This window comes from Anolis sagrei, chromosome 4, assembly GCF_037176765.1.
Source record: "Anolis sagrei isolate rAnoSag1 chromosome 4, rAnoSag1.mat, whole genome shotgun sequence".
Lineage (NCBI taxonomy): Eukaryota > Metazoa > Chordata > Lepidosauria > Squamata > Dactyloidae > Anolis > Anolis sagrei.
This window is the reverse complement of record NC_090024.1, coordinates 112,986,044-113,012,842: the sequence shown is the minus strand read 5'-3', so window position 1 is coordinate 113,012,842 and position 26,799 is coordinate 112,986,044. Positions and strand designations below refer to the sequence as shown.

Genomic DNA, 26,799 nt, shown 5'->3' with positions numbered 1-26,799 from the left:
GAAAAGAAAAGAAAATGCACTTTTGTCCAAATTAAAATGAACATATCGAAGTCCATTGTTAATATGAAATTTACATAAGCACTCTGAATTATTGTAGGGAGCAGGACAGGTTGTTTGTGTGAAGTATTGCTATGGGAAATATACACAACAAGGCAGCTAGGTAAACCAAATGGGAGGGAAACCCAATTTTAAATTAGAGGCTCATAAATCTTGCATGAAAATCTATATACACATAGCAACTGCTACTTGGTCCCAGCCCTTGACCTTTATTTTGCACTATAAACTGATCACAAGATAACAGGCGGAACCTACATTGTGAGGGCACTCCCCCCACCCACCACCACCATTAGTAGCTTGCTAAACTCTCTCACTTGTGTGAGTCACAGCAATTACAAAGAAGAATATATTGCTTACCTATAGCTAGTTTTTCAAGTGGTCATTGAGAACTGATTTCTCCCTTGCTTTCCTTGTATGCCTTCCCTTGGCTTTGGCAAGAAACATACTGGTTAGGTATGGCAGGGAGTGGGCAACACTAAGCTTAAATAATTGAGTTGACGTTAGTTGGATTTAAATTCCAGTGAAATCAATGGAAGGTTAATAACTGTTTCCATTTAATTTGGTAGAATTAAACTCAATCAGTATATGCATGTCATCAGTTAGGGACCCGTCCCCCCTGCACCAACTGCTGCTTTGGGACAGAGTGAACAGAGAAGGGGGCAGAAGACTGTTCCACCTTGTCTCCTGTGCTATTCTATTAATATAATATGATTTATTTATTTATTTATCGTGTCAGGGGCAACCAGACAATTGTATTACATTTCTAACCGAACAAAACAAACAAACAGACAAAACACAAAGTTTGCGAGCTTGGTAGTTGATTAAATGTCCTTTGACCAGTATCTAGCCACTTGGAGTGCCTCTGGTGTTGCCGCAAGGAGGTCCTCCATTGTGCATGTGGCGGGGCTCAGGGTACATTGCAGCAGGTGGTCAGTGGTTTGCTCTTCTCCGCACTCGCATGTCGTGGATTCCCCTTTGTGGCCCCATTTCTTAAGGTTGGCTCGGCATCTCGTGGTGCCAGAGCGCAGTCTGTTCAGAGCCTTCCAAGTCGCCCAGTTTTCTGTGTGCTCAGGGGGGAGTCTCTCATTTGGTATCAGCCATTGATTGAGGTTCTGGGTTCGAGCCTGCCACTTTTGGACTCTCTCTTGTTGAGGTGTTCCAGCGAGTGTCTCTGTAGATCTTAGAAAACTATTTCTTGATTTAAGTCATTGACATGCTGGCTGATATCCAAACGGGATATCTTGGATATGTCACTGCCTTGGTCCTTTCATTATCGGGTGCTAGTTTCCGGCGGATGTCAGGTGGTGCAGTACCAGCTAAACAGTATAATTTCTCCAGTGGTGTAGGGTGCAGACACCCCGTGATAATGCGGCATGTCTCATTAAGAGCCACATCTACTGTTTTAGTGTGGTGAGATGTGTTCCACACTGGGCATGCATACTCAGCAGCAGAGTAGCATAGCGCAAGGGCAGATGTCTTCACTGTGTCTGGTTGTGATCCCCAGGTTGTGCCAATCAGCTTTCATATGATATTATTTCTAGCGCCCACTTTTTGCTTGATACTCAGGCAGTGCTTCTTGTGGGTCAGAGCACAGTCCAGAGTAACTCCCAGGTATTTGGGTGTGCTGCAATGCTCCAGTGGGATTCATTCCCAGGTCATCCTCAGAGCTCGGGATGCTTGTCTGTTCTTAAGGTGAAAAGCACATGTCTGTGTTTTAGATGGATTAGGGATCAGCTGGTTTTCCATGTAATAGGCAGTAAGAGCACCTAGAGCTTCGGAGAGCTTTTGTTCAACCACCTCAAAGCTCCCTGCTTGAGCTGTAATGGCACGATCATCTGCATAGATGAAACTCTCTGTGCCTTCTGGCAGTGGCTGGTTGTTTGTGTAAGTGTTGAACATTGATGGAGCAAGCACGCTCCCCTGAGCAGGCCGTTCTTCTGTTCCGCCATAATGTAATATAATATGATGTGATGTGATGTAATGTAATATATTGTATATACATATAATATTTATAATATTATAATGTCATGCAATGTAATACTAATAATATATTATAAGTATATATTTATATTATATGTAATATTAATAATATTACAATGTAATGGTATGGAACATAGCCTTAAATGATAAACTATCAATGGAAATGAGGGTATTCAGGGGGGGGGGGGAATCTAACAGATCAGATTTTGATGTATACTGGTCGGTCTTTATTAGATATGCTTTAGAGAGCGAAAATGGAAAACAATATAACCCTGTTGGTCAGGAATTTTGGATATGACATTTGATTAATAGTTGCTTTATAAATATATGGCGAAGGAAAGGATACTTGTTCAGGCCTTGGTGGTGGGGCTATGTGTTTATAAAATGTTCACTGTTTTGTGTTTTGTTTACACTGTAAGTTGTTAATGTATGTAAATAAAAAAAATTTAAAACCCAAAAGATTCACATGACAACTGCTAAAGCCAACAGCAAAACTTGTTGTCTTCTCAGTCCATTTGAAAAATAAAAATGGAGTAGAACTGACAATTTGACATTGTCAGTTCCATTCCACCCCTTTACTTCATTAGCTTCCCCTCGCTTTGACACAAAGCATAATGTTTCAGCATGCATTTCTGCTTGATGTGGGTTGATGATTTTGACAGGAGACACTTTAGTCGTGACATCCGCTTTCTGCTGTATGTATGAATATAAAATACTGTTCTATTCTTTGCTTCCCCCTTTTAACTTTTCTCCCTGCTTCTTTTTCAGAGTTGGATCAGGAGCATATGAACAAGTAGTGATTAAACGCTAGAACTGGCATTAAAAGATAGAACTCTTGGAATTCCAGCACTTTTTTGCTTTTCTACGTTACTGAAGATGGGCTCTTCTGAAGTGTCAGTTTACATTGGCCTGAGTTGTCATACTGAAATGCCCGCCTTTGTACCTACCTGTGGTGAATGGCAGTTTTCTTCTAGTAATTTCCCAGACATTGTGGACCTGTAGATGGATTTGTTGCCTTGTTCTATATGTAAATTGAGTCGCCTTTAGGGGAGATAGGACAATTTAACTGAGAATAGTATGTTTACTTTCACTGTCAGCATATGGAAACTCATGCAGTAGTGTGCATTGGTCCAGCTTGGTTTTTGTTATGTCCCCAAATATAAGAGATCATTACCTATTTCAGTAATCTTTTAACACTATTAATTATCTTTTATAGTACACTTACTCAGTCAAAAAATCATGTGTGCGGCTCCAAGAAAGTTACTGAGCCAACTATGTTTCGAGGAATTAATAAGAAATATTGCTATGTATCCATGTAATTTTAAGCCGAGCTGCATCTGAGAAGGACAAGATGACCACTTTAAGATGAGTGAGTAGTAAGATACGTACACATTATGATTTACTGTTTACAGTACAGTCTTGAATGCCAACATTATTGCCCCTCAGAATTAGCTTTAGAAATTACAAGGTGTAGTGGCTGACATTTGGACGATACCAAAAACTAAAAAAATCATAGATATTTAGTGAAAACTCTGCTTTCATTGGAGGGCTTATAGTGAAAAGCTTGGTGCATACAATAGTATGTTTACCTCACTGGATATCAAGTTGAATTGTTTAACATTTGAAAGAGTGCCTTGTTTTGAGAAATGTTCTGAACTATCTTTTATGAAGCTAAGAACGACCAGCAAGCAGTTATATTGAACTGCTATTAGTTTAAGCTATCCAAAGAAGCACTTTATTTAGCCATTTTCATCACTCCCATCCAAAAGCTCTCTTCTCGAGGATCGTCTCCATTTCTCTACACAAGTATACATCGCAGGTAAAATATTTGCCCCATTTATCTTAAAATATATGATTTAATGATTCATAAATTCTACACTGCTGATGTTCTGAATTATCTTTTATGAAGCTAAGAACGACCAGCAAGCAGTTATATAGAACTGCTATTAGTTTAAGCTATCCAAAGAAGCACTTTATTTAGCAATTTTCATCACTCCCATCCAAAAGCTCTCGAGGATCATCTCTATTTCTCTACACAAGCAGGTAAAATATTTGCCCCATTTATCTTAAAATATATGATTTAATGATTCTTAACATTCTACACTGTTGACGTATAGCCAGTGCATTAAGTAAGCATAATTAAAATGTAATGCCAGCCATGTGGAATCTTCATGTGGATGAATGGTTTGCTTTTAGCTAAGTCTTAATTTGGTTCTCATTTCTACCCATTATATCACTGAGCTACTCTTAATACCAATACATGTCCCTAGTTAAATTGTGACAACCATACAAAAATCTGTACAAATGAAATGCCTGTGCAACAGCTTCAGTTATATTTTCTGACAGCGAAAGCAGCTTATTTATTTTTGCAAAAGGGATTTTATATTTGGGGGTGAAAAGACTACAAATAATTTAGAGACGTACCAAGCACTGATTAAAATCTAGCTTCAGATGTCACTGATTTTAGGAACTATAATTTATATGCTTCAGGAAAGCTTTGAGTAAGATTTCTGCTATTTTTAACTACACTAAGCAGAACATTTCATTAGTGGTTCCCAGGATTCAGGGTTCTTGAAGAAATATGACTTAAGTGTTTAGCAATTTTTTTAACTCTGAAAAAATATTTTATAAATATCATTAACTCTTTCCCCATCTGCTTGAATCATATACACGAACTGCTAAAATGAGAACTATTCTTTATGGTACTAGAAATAATCTCGATGTGTTGTCAAAGGCTTTTATGGCCAGAATCACTGGGTTGTTGTGAGTTTTCCGGGCTATATGGCCATGTATTGTCGAAGGCTTTCATGGCTGGAATCACTAGGTTCTTGTGGGTTTTTTCGGGCTATATGGCCATGTTCTAGAGGCATTTTTCCCTGACGTTTCACCTGCATCTATGGCAAGCATCCTCAGAGGTAGTGAGGTCCTCACTACCTCTGAGGATGCTTGCCATAGATGCAGGCGAAACGTCAGGGAAAAATGCCTCTAGAACATGGCCATATAGCCTGAAAAAACCCATAAGAACCTATTTGGCCATGTTCCAGAAGCATTCCCTCCTGATGTTTTGCCCACATCCTCAGAGGTTGTGAGGTCCTCACCTCTAAAGATGCCTATCATAGATGCGGGCAAAATGTCAGGAGAGAATGCTTCTGGAACATGGCCATACAGCCCGGAAAACTCACAGCAACCCAACCTCGTTGATGCTTCATACAGTATTTTATTTTGTTTGAACTTCTCTTAATTGAGAGTAAGTAGGAATTAATTTTTAAAGCTGCTACAAATGTAATTGAAAAAAAATCACATTTATTTTGAGCTGTATATTGAGCTTGCTATTGGGTTTTTTTTAAGCCACTAAAATAGTGTGAATTTATTGAATGATGTTCTAATTCTGAAAACTGTCAGTCCTGAATAATAGTACACCTGAAAAGATGTGGGCATGAAGAAAAAATAGAGGGGATAAAACAACTATTATATGTCTTAATCAGTGCACCAAGATAGTCCATAATCTACATACAGCTCCTGCATATAACTCAAGTGAGGTGTCAGTCCCACTGAAAGTACACTTATTTTAATTTTAAGCTTGCAATATGAGAATTTACCTTTTATGGTCATCACTGGTGAGTTTTTCTTTAAATTCCATGTGCAAGTTCTATTAAATGTCTGAGTAACTATCATGCACTTTTGTCAACTGGACTGTTTCTATGAAGTGACTCCAGTCGTGTCCTTGAGACCTGGGAAATGACCTTCATGTTTATGTGTGGCATTAATTTTGTGCAAAATGTAGTGATATACAAATCACTTTTTTAGTAAAATCCATTTTTTTAAAAAAACATAAATACTGTATTAGACATACAAAGTGGTCTTATGAATTCAATAAAAGTTTTTGTCTTCAACCTTTATTTGTGATTTTTTTTCCTTCAGAAAAGAACAAAAAAAGATACTTGTGGCTGTAACTTTGAAAAGGGACAGACAAGCTGTACAATTGAAACAGAAAAATAAAATTTTCTTTGCATTTCTTTCAGAAGAGATTATTAATAACTGATTAAATCAATATTTTCCATCTAAGCTGCTTAGCAGTATTTTACTTAAAACCTCTTTTATGTCATTAGTTCACAATACAAATCTCCTGTTGGGTTTTCTTTATCCCTTTTCTTTAAAAATACAGACAATACAGGGATAAGATTCCAAGAAAAGGAACGGGCTTTAATATTAAAATGGCCTTGGAAGAAGACTGGTCTGGAAGATAATATGCAGCTAGACCTACAAAATTTGCAAGATTGATCATTTTTTAGCTTTGATCCATGTTACCTCTTCTTCAAGCTGACTCTATGGTTAACTTCCACCTTAGAGTGGCCTTGGACAACACAGATTCCTAGGAAGGTGTTCTCTCTGGTTAAAAAATGTTTTCCCCCATTCCACATTGATGTGTGGGTTCAGCTTACTCTTGCAATAATTCATAACTCAGAAAATGAAATTCTTCCTTCTGTATAGATCTGTTAATAGTGTCAACACATGTGCACATTTTATTGGTAGACGAGCGGTCCCCTGCCACGCGTTGCTGTGGCCCAGTCTGGTGATCTGGAAAATAAAGTAATGAGAAAGTGTTGGTTTCTAATAGATGTAATTTCTTTATGCTTGTGGGTAAACAGTATTGGGTTGTTGTAGGTTTTTTCGGGCTATATGGCCATATTCTAGAGGCATTCTCTCCTGACGTTTTGCCTGCATCTATGGCAAGTCATAGATACCATATACGATAGATACCGTATACCATGCAGCTGTGGACAAGTGTACATAGGGACCACCAAACAGCATTGCCCAAACAGAAACAAGGAACATGAAAGGCACTGCAGACTACTTCAACCAGCCATAGCAGAGCACCTGATGAACCAACCTGGACACAGCATATAATGTGAGAACACAAAAATGCTGGACCACTTAAACTGGGCTCTACAGGCCAATGGATACTCCACCACAGACATCAGAAGAGCTGCAAGGCCAAGAAGTGTTCATACCATACAGCAAGGGAACCACTGACCGCATAAGGAAGCTGATGAGGAAACACAGCCTACAAACTATCTACAGACCCACTAAGAAAGTCCAACTAATGCTGCATTCAGCAAAGGACAAGAAGGATCCTCTTACCTCTGCAGCTGTGGACAAGTCTACATAGGGACCACCAAACGCAGCATTGCCCAAACACGAATCAATGAACAGGAAAGGCACTGCAGACTACTTCAACCAGAGAAGTCAGCCATAGCAGAGCACCTGATGAACCAACCTGGACACAGCATATTATTTGAGAACACAGAAATGCTGGACCACTCTCACAACCACCATGTCAGACTACACAGAGAAGCCATTGAAATCCACAAGCATGTGGACAATTTCAACAGAAAGGAGGAAACCATGAAGATGAACAAAATCTAGCTACCAGTATTTAAAAACTCTAAAATTAAAACAGCAAAACAGCAGAGGGAAAACAATCAGGGACATCTAATCACCTCTCAACAAAAGATTGCTCCAGGCACTGCCAGGCTATCAAATGCTAATCAAGGTGGACAGTTGAAACATTCACACCTAGCTCCAGCAGATAAGAGTCCTTTGTCCCACCCTGGTCTTTTCACAGATATATAAACTCATTTTCCTAGTTCCAACAGACCTCACTACCTCTGAGGATGCTTGCCATAGATGCAGGCAAAACGTCAGGCGAGAATGCCTCTAGAACATGGCCATATAGCCTGAAAAAACCTATACAACAATCCAGTGATTCCGGCCATGAAAGCCTTCAACAATACAGTAAGCAGTATTTCTTGCTGTTTCTTTGTCAGTGTTGATGTGGAGAGTGTCTGGTTTGCCTACTCTGGAACATGCAACATATCATTGTCCTTCTTTAGGGGTCCCTTTCAAATCTATGATACTATATCTCTGTGTGTGAATCATATCTATGGCTGGATGGTTCTTTGTCAGGAGGTTTTGCATATGTTTTCTTGCTCTGGTGAAGGGGGTTGGACTGGATGGCCTTAAGGCAGCATTTCTGGCGTTGGTCTTTAAAGCCCTAAACGGTTCCGGCCCAAGCTACCTATCTGACCGCATCTCTGCCTATGAACCCACCAGGACTTTGAGATCTTCCGGGGAGACCCTGCTCTCGATCCCGCCTGCTTCTCAAGCTCGGCTGGCGGGGACGAGAGATAGGGCCTTCTCGGTGGTGGCTCCTCGGCTGTGGAACGCCCTTCCTACGGACATTAGACTAGCACCATCTCTAATGGTATTCCGTAAAAAGGTGAAGACCTGGATGTTTGTGCAGGCGTTTGAGTAATTTAGTGCAATCTGGTAATGGAACATAGGAATGGAACAATGGACGACGAACCTGGACTACGCTTGGATGATGAGAAGATTGGGTACGGTTGTTTTTTGTAATAATTGTGCATTGTAATTGCTTATTGATAATTTATGGATAATGTGTTAAGTCAATTGTTATATGTTGTATGGAACCACTGCTGTTTCTACTGTTTTTACTGTTTGTGAACCGCCATGAGTCGCCTTCGGGCTTGAGATACAGCGGTATATAAGCAAAGTAAATAAATAATAAATAAATAAATAATAAATTTCTCAACCTGGGGTTTGGGACCCCTGGGGTGGGTTGCGAGGGGGTGTCAGAAGGGTCACCAAAGACCACCGGAAAACACAGTATTTTACATTGATCATGAGGGTTCTGTATGGGAAGTTTGCCCCAATTCTGTCGTTGGTGGGGTTCAGAATGCTCCTTGATTGTAGGTGAACTATACATCCCAGTAACTACAACTCCCAAAATGTCAAGGTCTATTTCCCCAAAACTCCATCTCTGTTTATATTTGGGCATATTGAGTATTCATGCCAAGTTTGGTCCAAATCCATCATTGTTTGAGTCCACAGTGCTCTCTAGATATAGGTGAACTACAACTTCAAAATTCAAGGTCAATGCCCACCAAACCCTTCTAGTGTTTTCTGTTGGTCAGGGGAGTCCTCTGTGTCACGTTTGGTTCAATCCCATCATTGGTGGAGTTCAGAATGCTCTCTGATTATAGGTGAACTATAAATCCCAGCAACTACAACTCCCAAATGACAAAATCATAATTTTTGAGTGATGGTCACTCCTTGTGTAGTGAGACGTTTTGTTGCCAAATTTGGTGTGATTTCGTTCATTGGTTCTTTTGTTTTTAAGGTATTCATTATGCACAGAGCATTTTTATATAGATAGATGATGATGATATGGGACAAAGTAAGGGTAGACCCTTATTTATTTTTTGTGGACTCATCCTTTGGAAAATGGCTGCTGCAAACAATCATGGCACCTCCTTTTTTATTAGGGTGCACGGCCTGGATAGGAGCACAGCTAACCCCTGTGCCGGCAGGACTGAAGACTGACAGGTCACAGGTTCGAATCTGGGGAGAGGCGGATGAGCTCCCTCTATCAGCTCCAGCTCCTCATGCGGGGACATGAGAGAAGCCTCCCACAAGGATGATAAAAACATCAAAATCATCCGGGTGTCCCCTGGGCAACGTCCTTGCAGACGGCCAATTCTCTCACACCAGAAGCGACTTGCAGTTTCTCAAGTCACTCCTGACAGGACAAAACAAAACCTCTTTACTTAGAAAAAGCAGTATTACTCTGCTTGTTTGTCGCAAGAGAGCATGCCACCTCCTGGCTCAAAATCGCAAGTTCAAACACTCTTTTATCACTAGTCATGTGTTGTTTAAATCTACAAATGAATATCTGTACCAAACAAGAAAAAAACAACACAAACACTACTTTGAAGAAACCAATTGGGGGGGGGGGGGAGGAGGCACAGTTACAGCTATTTTTAGTTTGTGGAACACAAATCTGCCACATTGAAACTTAAATGGTATTGAGACACCGTACACATTCTTTGTCAAGTTCTGCACTAATTAAATAACCAATTTCTTTCCGTTGTTGAACATTTTCTGTTACATACAGTGAAAAGTGGTTACCAAGTTATGTTTGCATTGCTGTGAAATGAGACTAAGTGAAAACAAGTCCAACTTCATAGTGAAAACAATATGGATAATTACAGTCTATTTCAAAGCAAAGAGGCAGTGATTATAGTTTCAGATCCAAGTCATTGCTTTTAATTATTACCTACCTGTGTTCTACTGTATTAACATTTCTTTCAATAGTGGACAAGTATTTTAAAACATATCTCTGAGGTCCTTCTGCTCGTCATCTTCATATTCAGTGTTTATCACCACTGCAGACTCATCACTGCTCAGTGCAATTTGACCAGCTACAAATCTCATAAGTGTTTCATAGTTCCCACAAAGTTGCTTCACTTTGGGAAAAGAAAATATTTTTGCAAGGGGGATGTGAGCTATATTTCCATTCATAAAGGGCTGTATACTTGCACTGTCAGGTTCCGGCATAGAACAATACTCCAAATACTTTTGGAAACAAGGATGTGACTGGAATTGGGGTTCCGTTTCCACAGGGTCGTTACAGTGCTTTTTATATTGAGACCATCTATGATCCCACAGTCTCCTTGCAATTATGTCTGCTGTCCGGTGTACTTCATTGACTACTGCAGTTCGCAAGTACTTCTCCTCTTTAAGGCTTGGATACTCGACTTTGAATACCTTTGACATGGGGAGAAATGCAACATATAACACAATTGAAGGATAGAAGAGCTCAACTAAAGTATTCTCTCTTTAATTAAGATAAAGGTAATCTGGTATATATATCTAGCAAGCTATGCACACATGCATACAGTATAATGAAAGTGTACGTGTGTGTATGTATGTTTGTGGGCACGTATGTTTGCAACCGATTTCCTATTGGATCCCACTTCCAGAGACTACTGTAACCCCCACCAATGACAGATCTGGACCAAATTTGGCACGCAGTCCTGATGTGCCCAAATTTGAATACTGGCCGGGCTTGCTGGGGGTGGGGGGTGTAGTGAAATTGCTACTCTATGTTAAAGTTTTGGTGTATAGCTCTATGTTTACATATGGCAGATAGGGAAGAATAGGCACAGACAGGGTAGCAACAGCAGAGATAGGATTCATTTGCATATGTGAAGCCGATTGGTCATATGCAGATTAGTGTAGGCCCAGGATTTGAAAAGGCTGCTAGGCCAAAATGACATTTGGGGAGAGCAGAGCTGAACATTCCAAAGGGGCAGAACCAAGGTTCTGAAAGAGGCAGTTAGAATGTGGGAGTTTAAAAATGACAGTTAGGAATCTGTGTGTGAAGAGGAGAGTTGGTTTTTGGAGTGCCTGATAGAAATAAGCAGTTATGAAGATGTGTTAAAGACTTCTGATATAGAGAAGCAGTTAGTTAAATAGAGCTCGAGTTTTAAGGAACATAAAGAAGGCTAGTGTTACCTTAGTTCAAAATATAATTCAGCCAAGAGTGCACAAAGCAAGCAACATGTTTGTGAATGTGAAACATTGATAGTTTATTCAGGAAAGTTGACCAAGTAAATGATACTGACTGTAAGCCTCAAGATTGCAACGAAACACAAATGTAACCACAAGCGTTGGAGCCAGAAGTTATAAATAAACTGTGTTACTTTGTTATACACAAGAGTGTTTCATTGCCTGTGATATAAAGTACAAAGGTTTAACAGTACACAGAAAGTCCCAGACAATATAAAAGAAGAAACTGAATCAGTATAAGGTAGCAAAGAGGTTTTTAAAGAGGAAATAGTCTCTCTCCCTCACTACAGGGGAGTTACCTTGAAATTTGGGAGATGCAGTTCACCCAGTTTTTGCCATTTTAATCTTATATCTCCAAATTTAATAGAAGTATTATTTTTTGTAAATTAATAGAAGTGTGTCATTAATTTAAACAAATATTTTCCCCCAGTTTTTAAACCTCTTTTCACATTCCCACCATAAACGCATATAAGTCCCAGTTTCCTTGCTGCACCTCCAACAATTTTGTATGTTGTTTCTATTATAATAACAACATTATTGGAGTCATGTACTATCTCTGGGACAGGTTCTTGTGATACCTGTCCAGGTAGCTCTGGAAGTAACTCTGGACAGATCTTTGGTGACTTGGATGTTGTGACAACAGGGGGTTTGGCAGATTTGTTAGAAACCCCTGGATGCCAAATGGAGTTGGCCCACTCCTGGTCATGATTATATAAAGAGACAACCTTTTGATTCTCCCTGGAATAAGAAGAAGAGGTTTCATTCCTTAGTAGCTGGGGGGGGGGGGGGGGATGCAATCTGTGGTATGAGACTGTATCCATGGCCGGAATCACTGGGTTGTTGTAGGTTTTTTCGGGCTATATGGCCATGTTCTAAAGGCATTTTCTCCTGACGTTTCGCCTGCATCTATGGCAAGCATCCTCAGAGGTAGTGTGGCCTTTTGGAACTAGGAAAAAGGGGTTTATATATCTGTGGAATGACCAGGGTAGGACAAAGGACTCTTGTCTTCTGGAGCTAGGTGTGAATGTTTCAACTGATCACCTTGATTAGCATTTGATTGCCTGGCAGTGCCTGGAGCAATCTTTTGTTGAGAGGTAATTAGATGTCCTTGTTTGTTTCCTCTCTGCTGTTGTGCTATTCTAATTTTAGTTTTTTAATACTGGTAGCCAGATTTTGTTCATTTTCATGGTTTCCTCCTTTCTGTTGAAATTGTCCACATGCTTGTGGATTTCAATGGCTTCTCATAGCAGTGCACCTGATGAACCAACCTGGACACAGCATATTATTTGAGAACACAGAAATGCTGGATCACTCTCACAACCACTATGTCAGACTACACAGAGAAGCCATTGAAAACATTTGATAGGGACAATTGCAGCATATTCTAAAAAGGTTTATGTACATAATCCTCTGAAAGGTCTTCATTTATCTGACCATTGTTTTATTTCCCATATCAATAGCAATAAAATACAATCCGTGACATTCCCCTTCCTGAATAATGTTAGTGTGGGATGTAATTTAGATCATTTCAAAGAACAGCAAAATTACTCTCAAATTCTGTCATTTTAAAATCCCCAAGCTTGTCTTCATGCTTTGGTTCATATATCATAAAAGCGATCTGTTTGGAAGTTCATTTGATAATTAATAGAATTTACATACTCCAAACTATATAACACTTATTACAAATCAGTAACAAAATTCACTTGGTATCAGAGAGGTAGAATATTTTGAATTCTCTTAACAAAATTGTACTAAATTTATTTCCCAAAAGCAATCTACTTACAGTTTTATAAACATGGTCTTGATGTTTCTCACATATGTTAGGTTGCACATGCTTTAGAGATTTTCTCACAAACACTCCTATTTGTGTACAAAATCCAACATCTTTTCCGGGAGGTGGGACTCCTAATCCAGTAAATTCCACCACATAATCATAGCGAGCAGCAATCTCTTGGGCCCTAAATATGACCAAAAAAATCAAATAAATGTATCTTACTTATCAAGCATTTTTCAAATACCAGTAAGATGGAGGAAGGGAGGGGAATCTATAGTTGAATATTTGTACAGTGTTATGATTCACGGGGCTGGGAGTATGAAAGCAACTCAAGTAGAAGATATTAGAGAATCCTTTTTTCTTAAAGTTTTATGACTGCTGCCAAATGTTCCTTTGCTTGTGAAAACCAAGCCAGGAAATGAAAAGGAGCAAAAAGGCCATTTCAGGAAGGAGTTGACAATAATAATAATAATAATAATAATAATAATAATAATATCATCACTCTGACCAAAAGGTCATGAGTTCAAAGCCAGCCCGGGTTGGAGTGGGTTTCCAACCAATTGTGTGTAACCTGTTGTCGACCTTTGCAACCCGAAAGACAGTTGCATCTGTCAAGTAGGAAAATAAGGTACCACCTTAAAGTGTGGGAAGGCTAAATTAACTGATTTATGAGGCCATAAAGAAGACTCCAGCAAAGCATTCCAGCGGGGAAGCATGTGGGAATGCGGAAGTGCTTCATCAGCATCGCAGATGGACGATGAAAGCGACAGCTCCCCAGCGGCCAGAAAACGTTAAATAGCCTCTGTGTATGTCTGTATATGTTTGTATGTAAAAAATTGGCATTGAATGTTTGCCATATATGTGTACACTGTAATCCGCCCTGAGTCCCCTGTGGGGTGAGAAGAGCAGAATATAAACGCTGTAAATAAATAAATAAATAAATAAATAAATAAACTTTATTTATACCCCACCACCATCTCCCCGGTGGGGACTCGGAGTGGCTTACATGGGGCCAATCCTGGAAAACATATTACAGCAGAATAAAACCAAAAAACATAAACAACAAACGACATCATCAAAATTACATAGTAGAAAAGAAAAAAAGAGCATTCCAATAAACACAGTCACGATAACAGTGGTCGGGCCACATGTACAGGATAAAACAATTAAATGACTCAATGAGATAAAAATAGGAGAAGGTTATTTGCAGGGAGCTCATAAAAACAAACAGTTGTGAAACTAAACTTCCCATTTGGAGGGCATGTACTCCAGTGGCAGAAGCGTTGAGGGGAGCAATAGAATCATGTTATACACCTACTCGCCAAAGGCGCAGCAGAAGATCCAGGTTTTAAGGTTCTTTTTGAACATTTCTAGTGAAGGGGCTTTCCTGATCTCTCCAGGTAATGAGATCCAGAGTCGGGGGGCCACAAATGGAAAGGCTCTCTCCCTTGTGCGCACAAGACGTGCTTGTAAGATTGGTAGGGGCAAAAGAAGGGCCTCCCCCGAAGATCGAAGGGCCCGGGTTGGTACATGGAGAAAGATATGGTCACAAAGGTAGGCGGGTCCCAAACCGTTTAGGGATTTATGATAACCTGTACCTTGAGTTGGGACCGGAAAATAAACGGCAGCCAGTGGAGCTCCTTAAACATGGGAGTCGACCATTCCCTATAACTAGCCCCTGTTATTAATCTGGCTGCCGAACGTTGGACAAGTTGTAGTTTCTAGGCCGTCTTCAAGGATAGCCCATGTAGAGTGCATTACAGTAATCCAGTCTAGAGGTAACTAAGGCATGGACCACCATGGTCAAGTCAGACTTCACAAGGTATGGTCGCAGCCGGCGCACGAGTTTTAACTGTGCAAAGGACTATTCTTCCTTTCCTATTTAAACCGTCTTTACCGATGAGCTCATGCATTTAACTACTAGGAAAGTATTCACATCCTCAGGAACACTTCCATTTACATGAAGCCCGTGTAAGAAAAGGAATAAAAACTCCTTTGTTCCATTTCTCCTCTGAATTTCCTGCATATAGAAGATATGGGCAGAAACTGCTAATAGTTCTAGCACTGACTTGCAAAAGTACAGCTTCCTTCCTCAGAGTATTAAACAGTCTCCTGAGCAAAGGGTTTGGTAGTAGTGTGTAAACTTGCTCTAAGTTAACATTTCTGGTATATGAATACGATGGAATTGAACCAAACGTGGCACCCAAAACTCCCATGACCAACCGAAAATACTGGAAGGGTTTGGTTGGCAGTGTCCTTTGGTTTTGGAGTTGTAGTTCACCTACATCCAGAGATCCCTGTGGACTCAAACAATGTTGGATCTGGACCAAACTCTACATGAATACTCAATATGCCCAAATGTGAACACTGGTGGAGTTTGGGGAATATAGAATCTTGACACTCGGGAGTTGTAGTTGCTGGGATTTATAGTTCACCTACAATCACAGAGCATTCTGAACCCCACCAACGATAGAATTGGGCCAAACTTCCCACACAGAACCCCCAAGTGGGCCACAGCAACGCATGGCAGGGGACAGCTAGTTACCAAAATAAATAGCAAGAAGTGGAAAAATCTGTAATAAATTAAAAATCATGAACACTATCCACAATGTTATATCCACTACATATATCATACTAAAACAACCATAAATGAGGTATACTTTTTAGAAACAAATATGTTATAAATTGATTGAACTCACCAATTTTGAAACTGTGCTCGATTCCATTCAAATTTGTGATCCGGATGTCTGAACAAGGTTACAGTTTGAAGTAAAGGATTAAATTCTGAATTCGGTGTGCTAATTACAACCATAGTTGGAGACATAAAACCAAATACCACTTCTGGAAATGTCTCTAATTCATTTGCCTCAAGGTGTTCTATTCTGAAAGTAAATTTACAAAGATCTTGTGTCCTTGGACAAGTAAATACATCTCTATTAGCAATAAGATTGTTTGTTTGAATGCAATACAACTGTTTTGGTTTGCTCCTGACACGATAAATATGCAATATGATGAAATTGCAATGGGAGTTATAATTAGCAGCTCTAAGAAAAAATCTCTTTCAGACTGAAAACTATTTTCGTCTTTGTATCTAGCAGTAATAGCTAGCTTCTCTTTGATGTACTCAGTATAGTACTGTTACCTCTAATTAAGTAATGTCTCAGCCAACTTCAGAGATCCTGCCCCTTGAGATATAGCCTGGAAATGTATGTATGCAAAGCATTTTCCCCCCAATATGTGACTTTTCTCATCTCATCAACACTTTCCTTGAGCTATGAATTCTCTACCTCACTAGATCTCCCTTTATCACACACATTTCTCTATCACACTATGTAACAAAATTTTGAAAAATATTCTTGAAAGTGTTATTTCGTAATAAATTGTGCGGTGTGACTTTTGAAAGCCATTGTTATACTCCAGAAACTTTGTTTTTGTGGTTGTTAAATTGGTTGAGACTCAATGAGATATTCATTGAGAAATTATATCAAAATATGCTGCAGGATGTCCCGCAAAAACAAAGTTTTTGCAGTTTAAAAAACCCATTCCTTTTTTATGATAGATCTGTCATAAAATCTATATAAATAAAAATGTAATGTTCGTTTGTGGGATTAACAGAACTCAAAAACCAGTGGGCCAATTGACACGAAATTTGGACAGCATACACCTAACAACCCAATGTATGTCCTTCACTTAAAAAAAATGATTTTGTCATTTGGGAGCTGTAGTTGCTGGGATTTATAGTTCACCTACAATCAAAGAGCATTCTGAACACCAATTATGGCATTGAACCAAACGTGGCACACAGGACTCCCATGACCAACAGAAAACACCAGAAGGGTTTGGTGAGCATTGTCCTTGAGTTTGGGAGTTGTAGTTCACCTATATCCAGAGAGCACCATGGACTCGATGGATCTGGTCCTGGACCAAAATTGGCACAAATATTCCATATGCCCAAATATGAACACAGATGGAGTTTGGGGGAAATAGACCTTGACATTTGGGAGTTGTAGTTACTGGGATTTACAGTTGACCTACAATCAAAGAGCGTTCTGAACCCCACAATGACAGAATTGGGGCAAACTTCCCACACAGAACCTCCATGACCAACAGAAAATACTAAAGGCCATGCAGTCCAACTCCCTTCACCAGGACAAGAAAACATAATCAAAGCCCTCTTGACAAAGAGCCATCCAGCCATAAATATAGATAGATATGATTCACACACACACATAGATTTGAAAGGGACCCCTAAAGAAGGACAATATGTTGCATGTTCCAGAGTTGCAAACCAGACAATCTCCACATCAACACTGACAAAAAACAACAAGAAATACTGTTTACCCATAAGCATAAAGAAATTACATTTATTAGAAACCAACACTTTCTCATTACTTTATTTTCCAGATCACCAGACTGGGCCACAGCAACACGTGGCAGGGGATGGCTAGTCTATATAAATAAAAATGTAATGTTCGTTTGTGGGATTAACCGAACTCAAAAACCACTGGACGAATTGACACCAAATTTGGACACAAGACACCTAACAACCCAATGTATGTCCTTCACTCAAACTGATTTCGTCATTTGGATGTTGTAGTTGCTGGGATTTATAGTTCACCTACAATCAAAGAGCATCCTGAACCCCACCAACGATGGAATTGAACCAAACTTGGCACACAGTTCTCCCATGGCGAACAGAAAATACTGGAAGGGTTTGGTTGGCAGTGTACTTTGGTTTTGGAGTTGTAGTTCACCTACATCCAGAGAGCACTATGGACTCAAACAATGATGAATCTGGACCAAACTCTAGACGAATACTCAATATGCCCAAATGTGAACACTGGTGGAGTTTGGGGAAAATAGAATCTTGACATTTGAGAGTTGCAGTTGCTAGGATTTGTAGTTCACCTACAATCACAGAGCATTCTGAACCTCACCAACTAGAGAATTGGGCCAAACCTCCCACACAGAACCCCCATGATCACCAGAGTGGACCACAGCAACGCGTGGCAGGGGACGGCTAGTTAGGAAATAACATTTATCACCCAGGAACAAAAATCGTGTTACGTAATGTTATTTGCCCTCATATTATTTACGCTGTATAAAAGACTGGACATTTAGGCTTCAAACTCAAGTGTACTAATTTGTGCCATTTTACCTAGCTTGAAAAGTTGATTAGAAACAGGAAAGTATGTATCACAGGAATATGACTAATTTTTACTGTGGGTATGTATGCTTTCGAAAGAAATTCTGCAGTTCCTTTTTAAATAAGTCCCAAACAAATATTTTATTTCAAATACTCACAATTCAATACATGTAATCATATCAAAGCCCAACATACACGGGTCTTTGTGAGCAACTGAACCCTGATAGAGGATAACTGTGAGAGATCTTTCACTCGGCTGGAGATAGTCAACAGGAAGGGGAGACAACGTATGCCTAGAAGCAAATAACAAGTTGTAAGGTATGAAAGTACATTGATTCCTCCACCATATCTTTCCCCAACAGCTTCTGGTTTCTTGGGAATCATGAAATACAGATAACTCCACACCAAGACAATTACTATGCAACAGGTTTGTAAAAGCTGGTCTTGGCCTATAAAGCCCAATATGGTTCCGACTCAGCTTACTTGTCCGAAAGTATCTCCCTCTATGTCACGCCTCGCAGTTTAAGATCGTCCGAGGAGGCCCTGCTCTCAGTCCCGCTAGCTTTGCAAGCGAGTTTGGCAGAGACAAGGGACAGGGCCTTCTCGGTGGTCGCCCCCCACCTGTAGAACTCACTCCCCAGCAAAATTAGGTCGGATCCATCCCTCCTTTCTTTTAGGAAGAAGCTTAAATCATGGTTCTGGGACCAAGTTTTTTGACAGTAGGCATGACAGCACTTTGCATGTTGAATCGGACTGGAAATGGCTATATGGTTTGATAATAATGTTTTAATTTGTTTTAACTTAATGCTTTATTCATAGTTTTAAACCAGGGGTCCTCAAACTTTTTCAACAGAGGGCCAGGTCACAGTCCCCCAAACTGTTGGAGGGCCGGATTATAATTTGAAAAAAAAACATGAATGAATTCCTATGCACACTGCACATATCTTATTTGTAGTGCAAAAAAAAAACCCCCACTTAAAAACAAAACAATAATTAAAATGAACAGTTTTAACAAGTATAAACTTATTAGTATTTCAATGGGAAGTCTGGGCCTGCTTTTGGCTGACGAGATAGGATTGTTGTTGTTGTTGCTGTGGGCTTTCAAATTGTTTCAAACTTAGGTTGACCCTGAGTGAGGGCTGGGTAAATGACCTTGGAGGGCCGTATCGGGCCTTAGTTTGAGGACCCCTGTTTTAAACTGTTTATTATATTTGTTATATTTGTTTGTATGTTGCGGCATCAATTGTTGCCGGTTGTAAGCCACCCTGGAAATAAATAAATAAGCAAGGCATGATTAAACGTGTAATATTTGATGTGTAGCATACGCTTCTGACATTTCACCCACGTCTATGGCAGGCATCCTCAGAGCTTGTGAGGTCTGTTGGAAACTGCCAAGTGGAGTTTATTTATCTGCGGAATGGCCAGGGTGGAAGAAAGAGCTCTTGTCTGTTTGAGGCCAGTGTGAATGTTGTAATTGGCCAACTTGATTAGCATTGAATGGCCTTGCAGCTTCAAAGCCTTGCTGCTTCCTGCCCAAGGGAATCCTCTGTTTGGAGGTGTTAGCTGGCCCTGATTGTTTCCTGTCTGGAATTCCCCTGTTTTTTTAGTGTTGCTCTTTATTTATTGTCCTGATTTTAGAGTTTTTAAATACTGGTAGCCAGATTTTGTGGCTACCATGACCATACAGCCCAGAAAACTCACAGCAACCCAGTGTATTTTTTCTCCCCAAAAGAGAAAATTGGCATTCCTTCATCCTAATCAGCGACTTTTGTTTTTCTCTGCAATACAGACAGAGGTGGTGGAAAAATAAGCAGGCATATCAAATCCACGCAGCAAGAAGTATACTTTCAATTAGGTGAAAAATCAATTAAGATAGTAGTTTTGCTAGCACAAATATGAAAGCATAAGAAATTATGCTCTGAACAATCGTATAATTCCCAATAAGGTTTAAAAGTTTCCATTAAAAAACACCAATGATTTCTGAAGCACGTTTTTATACATTTAACTTTCAAGAAAAGGAACACAGTTATTTTTCTGGAGACTATCTCAAAACCATTTCAGTTATTTTTAGAGAAAAGAAATAGAAAATGCGAAAGAATGAAATGTAATGATATGCCCAAACTCTGGCAGGAGAAAAGCATTCCTGAGACCTACCAGACAACTTTTAATAATAATAGAGACAGAAATTACTCTAATCAGAATTTTGCTTCTTTTAAATGTATCATAATGATACAACAGCAAACCGTAAATATTCACCATAAATATTTCTCCTCGGACTGATTGCATTTTTCTCTCTCCAGGAGAGAAAAAAGTAAGGCTTCAATAATGCCTTACTTACTCGCTATATTCTGCAAAATGAGATGATTTAGATGGCACTCAAACATAAATCAGCAAGAAAGCAATATTTAATAATTATTTATATATTTAATAATTATTTATATATATTATATATTTTTATATATTTATATAATTATTTATATATAAACTTTAAGCGATATTGCTTGAAACCCGTATTCTCAAATATAAAATGTACTTTTTAATGGCAATGAAAACATCCCCCTTGGAAAATGTGTGAAAAATGAGTGCACACAGTTGGCCACGTTCTTCCTCCACCCCTCAAACACTGTGAGTAGATCAGTGTTGTGTCAAATCACAACATCGTAGGAAATTATGCCCCCAGTATTCTTCTCTTCTTCCAATGCAATTTATTGATATTTATTTGATTTTTCTAGGACTCGCAAAATAAGGGATCTCTCTTACTTACATTTTCTCCTTCATCACCTCTTCACTGATATCTACTCCTACAAGCACCTCAATGCAGTTGCAGAATTTCAGCATCCAGACTAGCTTGCAATCGGCACATCCCAAATCAGCCACCTACCAATTAGAATTTCATACAGAGCTGTCACACTTATTAGTATTACTTTCAGTTCATTATATTTTGTGTGTGTGTTTGTGTCTTTTGAATTACAGTCAGTCCCCAAGTTATAAACATCTGATTTACAAATTACTCATAGTTGAGACAACAGGAAGTGAGGGGGTGAGACAACAGGAAGTGAGAGGGGGCAGAGGACAGTTCCATCTTGTCTCCTGCATATGTCATCAGTTGGTAACCCCTCCCCCCAGCAACAAATGCCACTCTGGGCCAGAGTGAAGAAAGAGGGGGCCAGGGGACAGTTCCATCTTGTCTCCTGCATATGTCATAAATTGGAGACCCCTCCCCGCAGCACCAACTACCGCTCTGGGCCAGAGTGAAGAGAGGGGGGGCCAGGGGACAGTTCCATCTTGTCTCCTGCATATGTCATCAGTTGGGGACCCCTCCCCACAGCACCAACTGCCACTCTGGGCTAGAGTGAAGAGAGAGGGGGGCAGAGGACAGTTCCATGTTGTCCCCTGCACATGTCATCAGTTGGGGGTCCCTCCCCCCAGCACCAACTGCCACTCTGGGCCAGAGTGAAGAGAGAGGGGGCCAGGGGACAGTTACATCTTGTCTCCCCCCAGCACCAACTGCCGCTCTGGGCCAGAGTGAAGAGAGGGGGGGCCAGGGGATAGTTCCATCTTGTTTCCCCCCAGCACCAACTGCCACTCTGGGCCAGAGTGAAGAGAGAGGGGGCCAGAGGACAGTTCCATTTTGTCTCCTGCATATGACATCAGTTGGGGGCCCCTCCCCCAGCACCAACTGCTGCTCTGGGCCTGAGTGAAGAGAGAGGGGGGCAGAAGACAGATCCACCTTGTCTCCTGTGCTATTCTAATAATGTAATATAATGTAATATAATATAATATATTGTATATACATATAATATTTATAATATTATAGTGTAATGCAATATAACAATATGATATTATAATTATATCTTTATATTACATGTAATATTACTAATAATATTACAATATAATGGTATAGTACAATATAGTAATATTTAATACTGATATTGTACTATGCTAATAATATATTAGAGAGAGAGAGTAAGCTGCTCTGAGTTACTTCGGGGTGAGAATGGCAGCATATAAATAAATAAATAAATTTACAAATGACTCATAGTTATGAACGGGGGTGAGACAACAGGAAGTGAGAGAAAAGGGAAATTCACTCCTGAAAAGAGTTATCATGGAGAAAAGGTGTCTCCACTGAAACTTTATCCCCAATCCTTGTTTCCACAACAAGCCTGTATTCAGATATTTCATTCTGGGTTTATCAAAATGAGCATGTGGCAGAGTAGAATCAGCATCTATACCAATTGGGTAAAATGTCTAAGCTCATTCAATAGAAAGCTCATTCAATAGAAAGGTGCTTGGAGGGGAGGGGCAGGCAAAGGCATATGCTCTAATTTCGTGTTTGATGAATCCACATTTATCTAACGTTTCTTGATTCAGATACAGGCAGTCTCCAAGTTATGGACAAGACTGGTTCTGTATTTATTTATTTACTATATTTATATACCGTCCCTCTCAGCCCACAGGCAACTCGAGGCAGTTCACTGTTGGTACCAAGGCCATAACATACAATTAAAAACATTAAAATATTATAAAACCATACCAAAGTTTGTAGGTTTGTTCTTAAGTTGAATGTGTATGTAAGTAGGAACAGGGACATTTTTAAGTGTAACTCCAGCCAAAAAATACATTCTTTAGCTTTGGATAGCATAGGGAAGGTTTAACACCCCTGTGGTGTTTGTTTTGCTTTCTGTGCCCCTGTTCAAAAGATTTCGCCTCACTTTCTGTCCCTGTGATAATTGGATTTTGAAGAATTCGGCTTGTTGTGGAAACAAGGATTGGTGAGAAAACTTCGGTGAAGACACTTTTTCCCCATGATAACTCTTCCAGGACTTAATTTCCCTTCCGAGGGGAAATTCACTTCCCGTTTTCTCTCCCTGTTCTTAACTATGACTCCTTTTAAGTCAGATGTTTGTAACTTGGGGACTGCCTACATAAATTAAACAAGCAATACATCCAGTATTAAACAACAGACTTCGTCATGGGTTCAAAGATATCCAATGGACATTGACTTAACATTGCTAAACGTTTTACTACTACAGTATAAATGAGATTTTTACTACTTATGTTTCAGTCGTTTAGTGAATTCCATCCATCCAACTACTCCTTTGTAAGTATTATTAGTATTAACCTTGAGCATGCACTGTATCTGGAGGCCACGCACTCCCCATTCATACATGGAAATGCACATCTAACTGAATGTGTAGTAATATGTTGTTACTACTATATTATCACACAGCATTAAAAGAAAAATAAAGAAAAGCAAATTTCTGCCAAGTTATGTGTACGAACCTTTTTAGGCTTATGTTCACTCACCAACTGTTTTATAAAATGGTAGCGCTGTTTGTACAATGGTGGTGTGAATGTGACCTTTGTGAAATCATCCTTCGGCAGCATTACATCCATGATCAAGGCTAGAAGCAAAAAAAAAAAAAATAGACTCCTTAAATACTCTATTCATAACCATTCTTTTGCAGATTGGAACCTATTACATGTTTATTTCAATTTATATTTATAGGAGGAAACCATGAAAATGAACAATACGGCCCTCCAAGGTCATTTACCTGGCCCTCGCTGTATGACCATGGTCTAGAGGCATTCTCTCCTGACGTTTCGCCTGCATCTATGGCAAGCATCCTCAGAGGTAGTGAGGTCTGTTGGAACTAGGAAAAATGGTTGATATATCTGTGGAATGACCAGGATGGGGCGAAGGATCTTGTCTGCTGGAGCTAGGTGTGAACGTTTCAACTGACCACCTTGATTAGCATATAATGGCCTGACAGTGCCTAGAGCAAACTTTTGTTGAGAGGTGATTAGATGTCTTTGTTTGTTTCCTCTCTGTTGTTGTGCTGTTGTAATTTTAGAGTTTTTTAATACTGGTAGTCAGATTTTGTTCATTTTCATGGTTTCCTCCTTTCTGTTGAAATTGTCCACATGCTTGTGGATTTCAATGGCTTCCCTGTGTAGTCTGACATGGTGGTTGTGAGAGTGGTCCAGCATTTCTGTGTTCTCAAATAAAATGCTGTGTCCAGGTTGGTTCATCAGGTGCTCTGCTATGACTGACTTCTCTGGTTGAAGTAGTCTGCAATGCCTTTCATGTTCTTTGATTCGTGTTTGGGCAATGCTGCGTTTGGTGATCCCTATGTACACTTGTCCGCAGCTGCATGGTACATGGTAGACTCCTGCAGAAGTGAGAGGATCCCTCTTGTCCTTTGCCGAACGTCGTATTTGTTGAAATACACAAGCATGCGGACAATTTCAACAGAAAAGAGGAAACCATGAAAATGAACAAAATCTGGCTATCAGTATTAAAAAAAAACTCTAAAATTGCAACAGCACAACAACAGAGAGGAAGCAGGCAGGGACATCTAATTACCTCTCAACAAAAGTTTGCTCCAGGCACAGTCAGCCCATTGTAAGCTAATCAAGGTGGTCAGTTGAAACATTCACACCTAGCTCCAGCAGAAAAGAGTCCTTTGTCCCACCCTGGTCATTCCACAGATATATAAACCCATTTTCCTACTTCCAACAGACCTCACTACCTCTGAGGATGCTTGCCATAGATGCAGGCGAAACGTCAGGAGAGAATGCCTCTAGACCAGTGGTTCTCAACCTTCTTAATGTCACGACCCCTTAATCCAGTTCCTCATGTTGAGGTGACCCCCAAGCAAAAAATTGTTATTGCTACTTCATATCTGTAACTTTGCTACTGTTATTATGTAAATATCTGATATGCAGCATGTATTTTTCATCACTGGACCAAATTTGAATACTGATGGGGTTGGGGGGGATTAATTTTGTCATTTGGGAGTTGTAGTTGTTGGGATTTCTAGTTCACCTACAATCAAAGAGAATCCTGAATTCCACCAATGATGGAATTGAACCAAACTTGGCACACAGAACTCCCATTACCACCAAGAAACCCTAGAAGGCTTTGGTGGGCATTGACCTTGAGCTTTGGAGTTGTAGTTCACCTACATCCAGAGAGCACTGTGGACTCAAACAATGATGGATCTGGACCAAACTTGGCATGAATACTCAATATGCCCAAATATGAACACTGGTAGAGTTTGGTGAAAATCGTCCTTGACATTTGGGAGTTGTAGTTGCTGGGATTTATAGTTCACCTACAATCAAGAGAATTATGAACCGCACCAATGATAGAATTGGGTGAAACTTCCCACACAGAACCCCCATGACCAACAGGAAATGTTGTGTTTTCTGATGGTCTTTGGTGACCCCTGTAAAAACCCCTCACGACCCCTCCAGGGGTCCCGACCCCCAGGTTGAGAACCACTGCTCTAGACCATGGCCATATAGCCCGAAAAAACCTACAACAACCCAGTGATTCCAGCCATGAAAGCCTTCAACAATACATTATTATTCTTATTCTTTGCATTCATGGATTTTATAGCAGCATAGCAGAGGCCAGAGTCTAGATGTGCTCTGTGCTTGCAATTTGGGGTCTGAAAAGGGGATGGAAGGTAACACTCTGGCTGGGGAACAAGGCCCTCCAAAGAGTGGCACTCATACACCACATTCCCCCCCCCCCCCCCCCAACTGCTACTACAAGGTTCCCCCCACTCTCCCCCATCGACAGGGGAAGTTACAATTGCCTTAACCTTGTTCATAAATAGCCTTTAACCTCGTTGTCCTTCGTGGCCTGCTTCCCAAAGGCCTGTAGCTCTCCTCCTCAGAGGCTCACTCTGCTAGGCCTCAGGCTCAGCTCCGCCCAGGAAGGCGGGTCCCAGGCCTTACATTGGGTTTTTTGTAGGCCTAAAACACAGGCATGTGCCTTTCACCTTAAGAACACACAAGCATCCTGAGCTCTGAGGATTACCTGGGAAGGAATCCCACTGGAGCATTGCAGCACACCCAAATACATGGGAGTCACTCTGGACCGTGCCCAGACCTACAAGAAGCACTGCCTGAATATCAAGCAAAAAGTGCGTGTTAGAAACAATATCATACGAAAGCTGACTGGCACAACCTGGGGATCACAACCAGACACAGTGAAGACATCTGCCCTTGCGCTATGCTACTCTGCTGCTGAGTACGCATGCCCAGTGTGGAGCACATCTCACCACGCTAAAACAGTGGATGTGGCTCTTAATGAGACATGCCGCATTATCACGGGGAGTTTGCGCTCTACACCACTAGAGAAATTACATTGCTTAGCCAGTATTGCACCACCTGACATCCGCCGGGATGTAGCAGCCAATAGTGAAAGGACCAAGGCAGACACATCTCCAGCTCATCCCCTGTTTGGGTATCAGCCAGCACGTCAAATCTAGAAATAGTTTTGTAAGATCTACAGAGACACTCGCTGGGACACCTCAGCAAGCAAGAGTCCAAAAGTGGCAGGCTCAAACTCAGAACCTCAACCAATGGCTGATACCAAATGAGAGACTCCCCC

General features: G+C 40.3%; 2 protein-coding genes across 4 annotated transcripts in view; one reads left to right on the top strand and one right to left on the bottom strand.

The window, feature by feature from the left end:
• EEIG2 (EEIG family member 2) overlaps nucleotides 1–4,945 on the top strand; it is a 43,060-nt gene extending 38,115 nt beyond the window's left edge. The window contains exon 11 of the mRNA XM_067467579.1: nucleotides 2,806–4,945. Within this exon, the coding sequence (XP_067323680.1) occupies nucleotides 2,806–2,848 (43 nt within the window). The 3' untranslated portion in view covers nucleotides 2,849–4,945. The remainder of the gene's footprint in view (nucleotides 1–2,805) is intronic.
• Nucleotides 4,946–6,219: 1,274 nt separating this feature from the next.
• HENMT1 (HEN methyltransferase 1) overlaps nucleotides 6,220–26,799 on the bottom strand; it is a 28,123-nt gene continuing 7,543 nt past the window's right edge. Inside the window, exons 1-8 of one of the 3 annotated variants that reach the window (XM_067467578.1) lie at nucleotides 26,006–26,093; nucleotides 23,676–23,797; nucleotides 21,154–21,266; nucleotides 18,548–18,682; nucleotides 15,943–16,125; nucleotides 13,253–13,427; nucleotides 10,179–10,665; nucleotides 6,220–6,615 (exon numbers count right to left, since the gene is read on the bottom strand). In XM_067467578.1, coding sequence (XP_067323679.1) covers nucleotides 10,225–10,665; nucleotides 13,253–13,427; nucleotides 15,943–16,125; nucleotides 18,548–18,682; nucleotides 21,154–21,266; nucleotides 23,676–23,789 — 1,161 coding nt within the window. In that variant the 5' untranslated portion in view covers nucleotides 23,790–23,797; nucleotides 26,006–26,093 and the 3' untranslated portion in view covers nucleotides 6,220–6,615; nucleotides 10,179–10,224. Of the gene's footprint in view, nucleotides 6,616–10,178; nucleotides 10,666–13,252; nucleotides 13,428–15,942; nucleotides 16,126–18,547; nucleotides 18,683–21,153; nucleotides 21,267–23,675; nucleotides 23,798–26,005; nucleotides 26,094–26,799 lie in introns of those variants that run through there. The other 2 variants (XM_067467577.1, XM_067467576.1) reach the window with 2 other exon arrangements.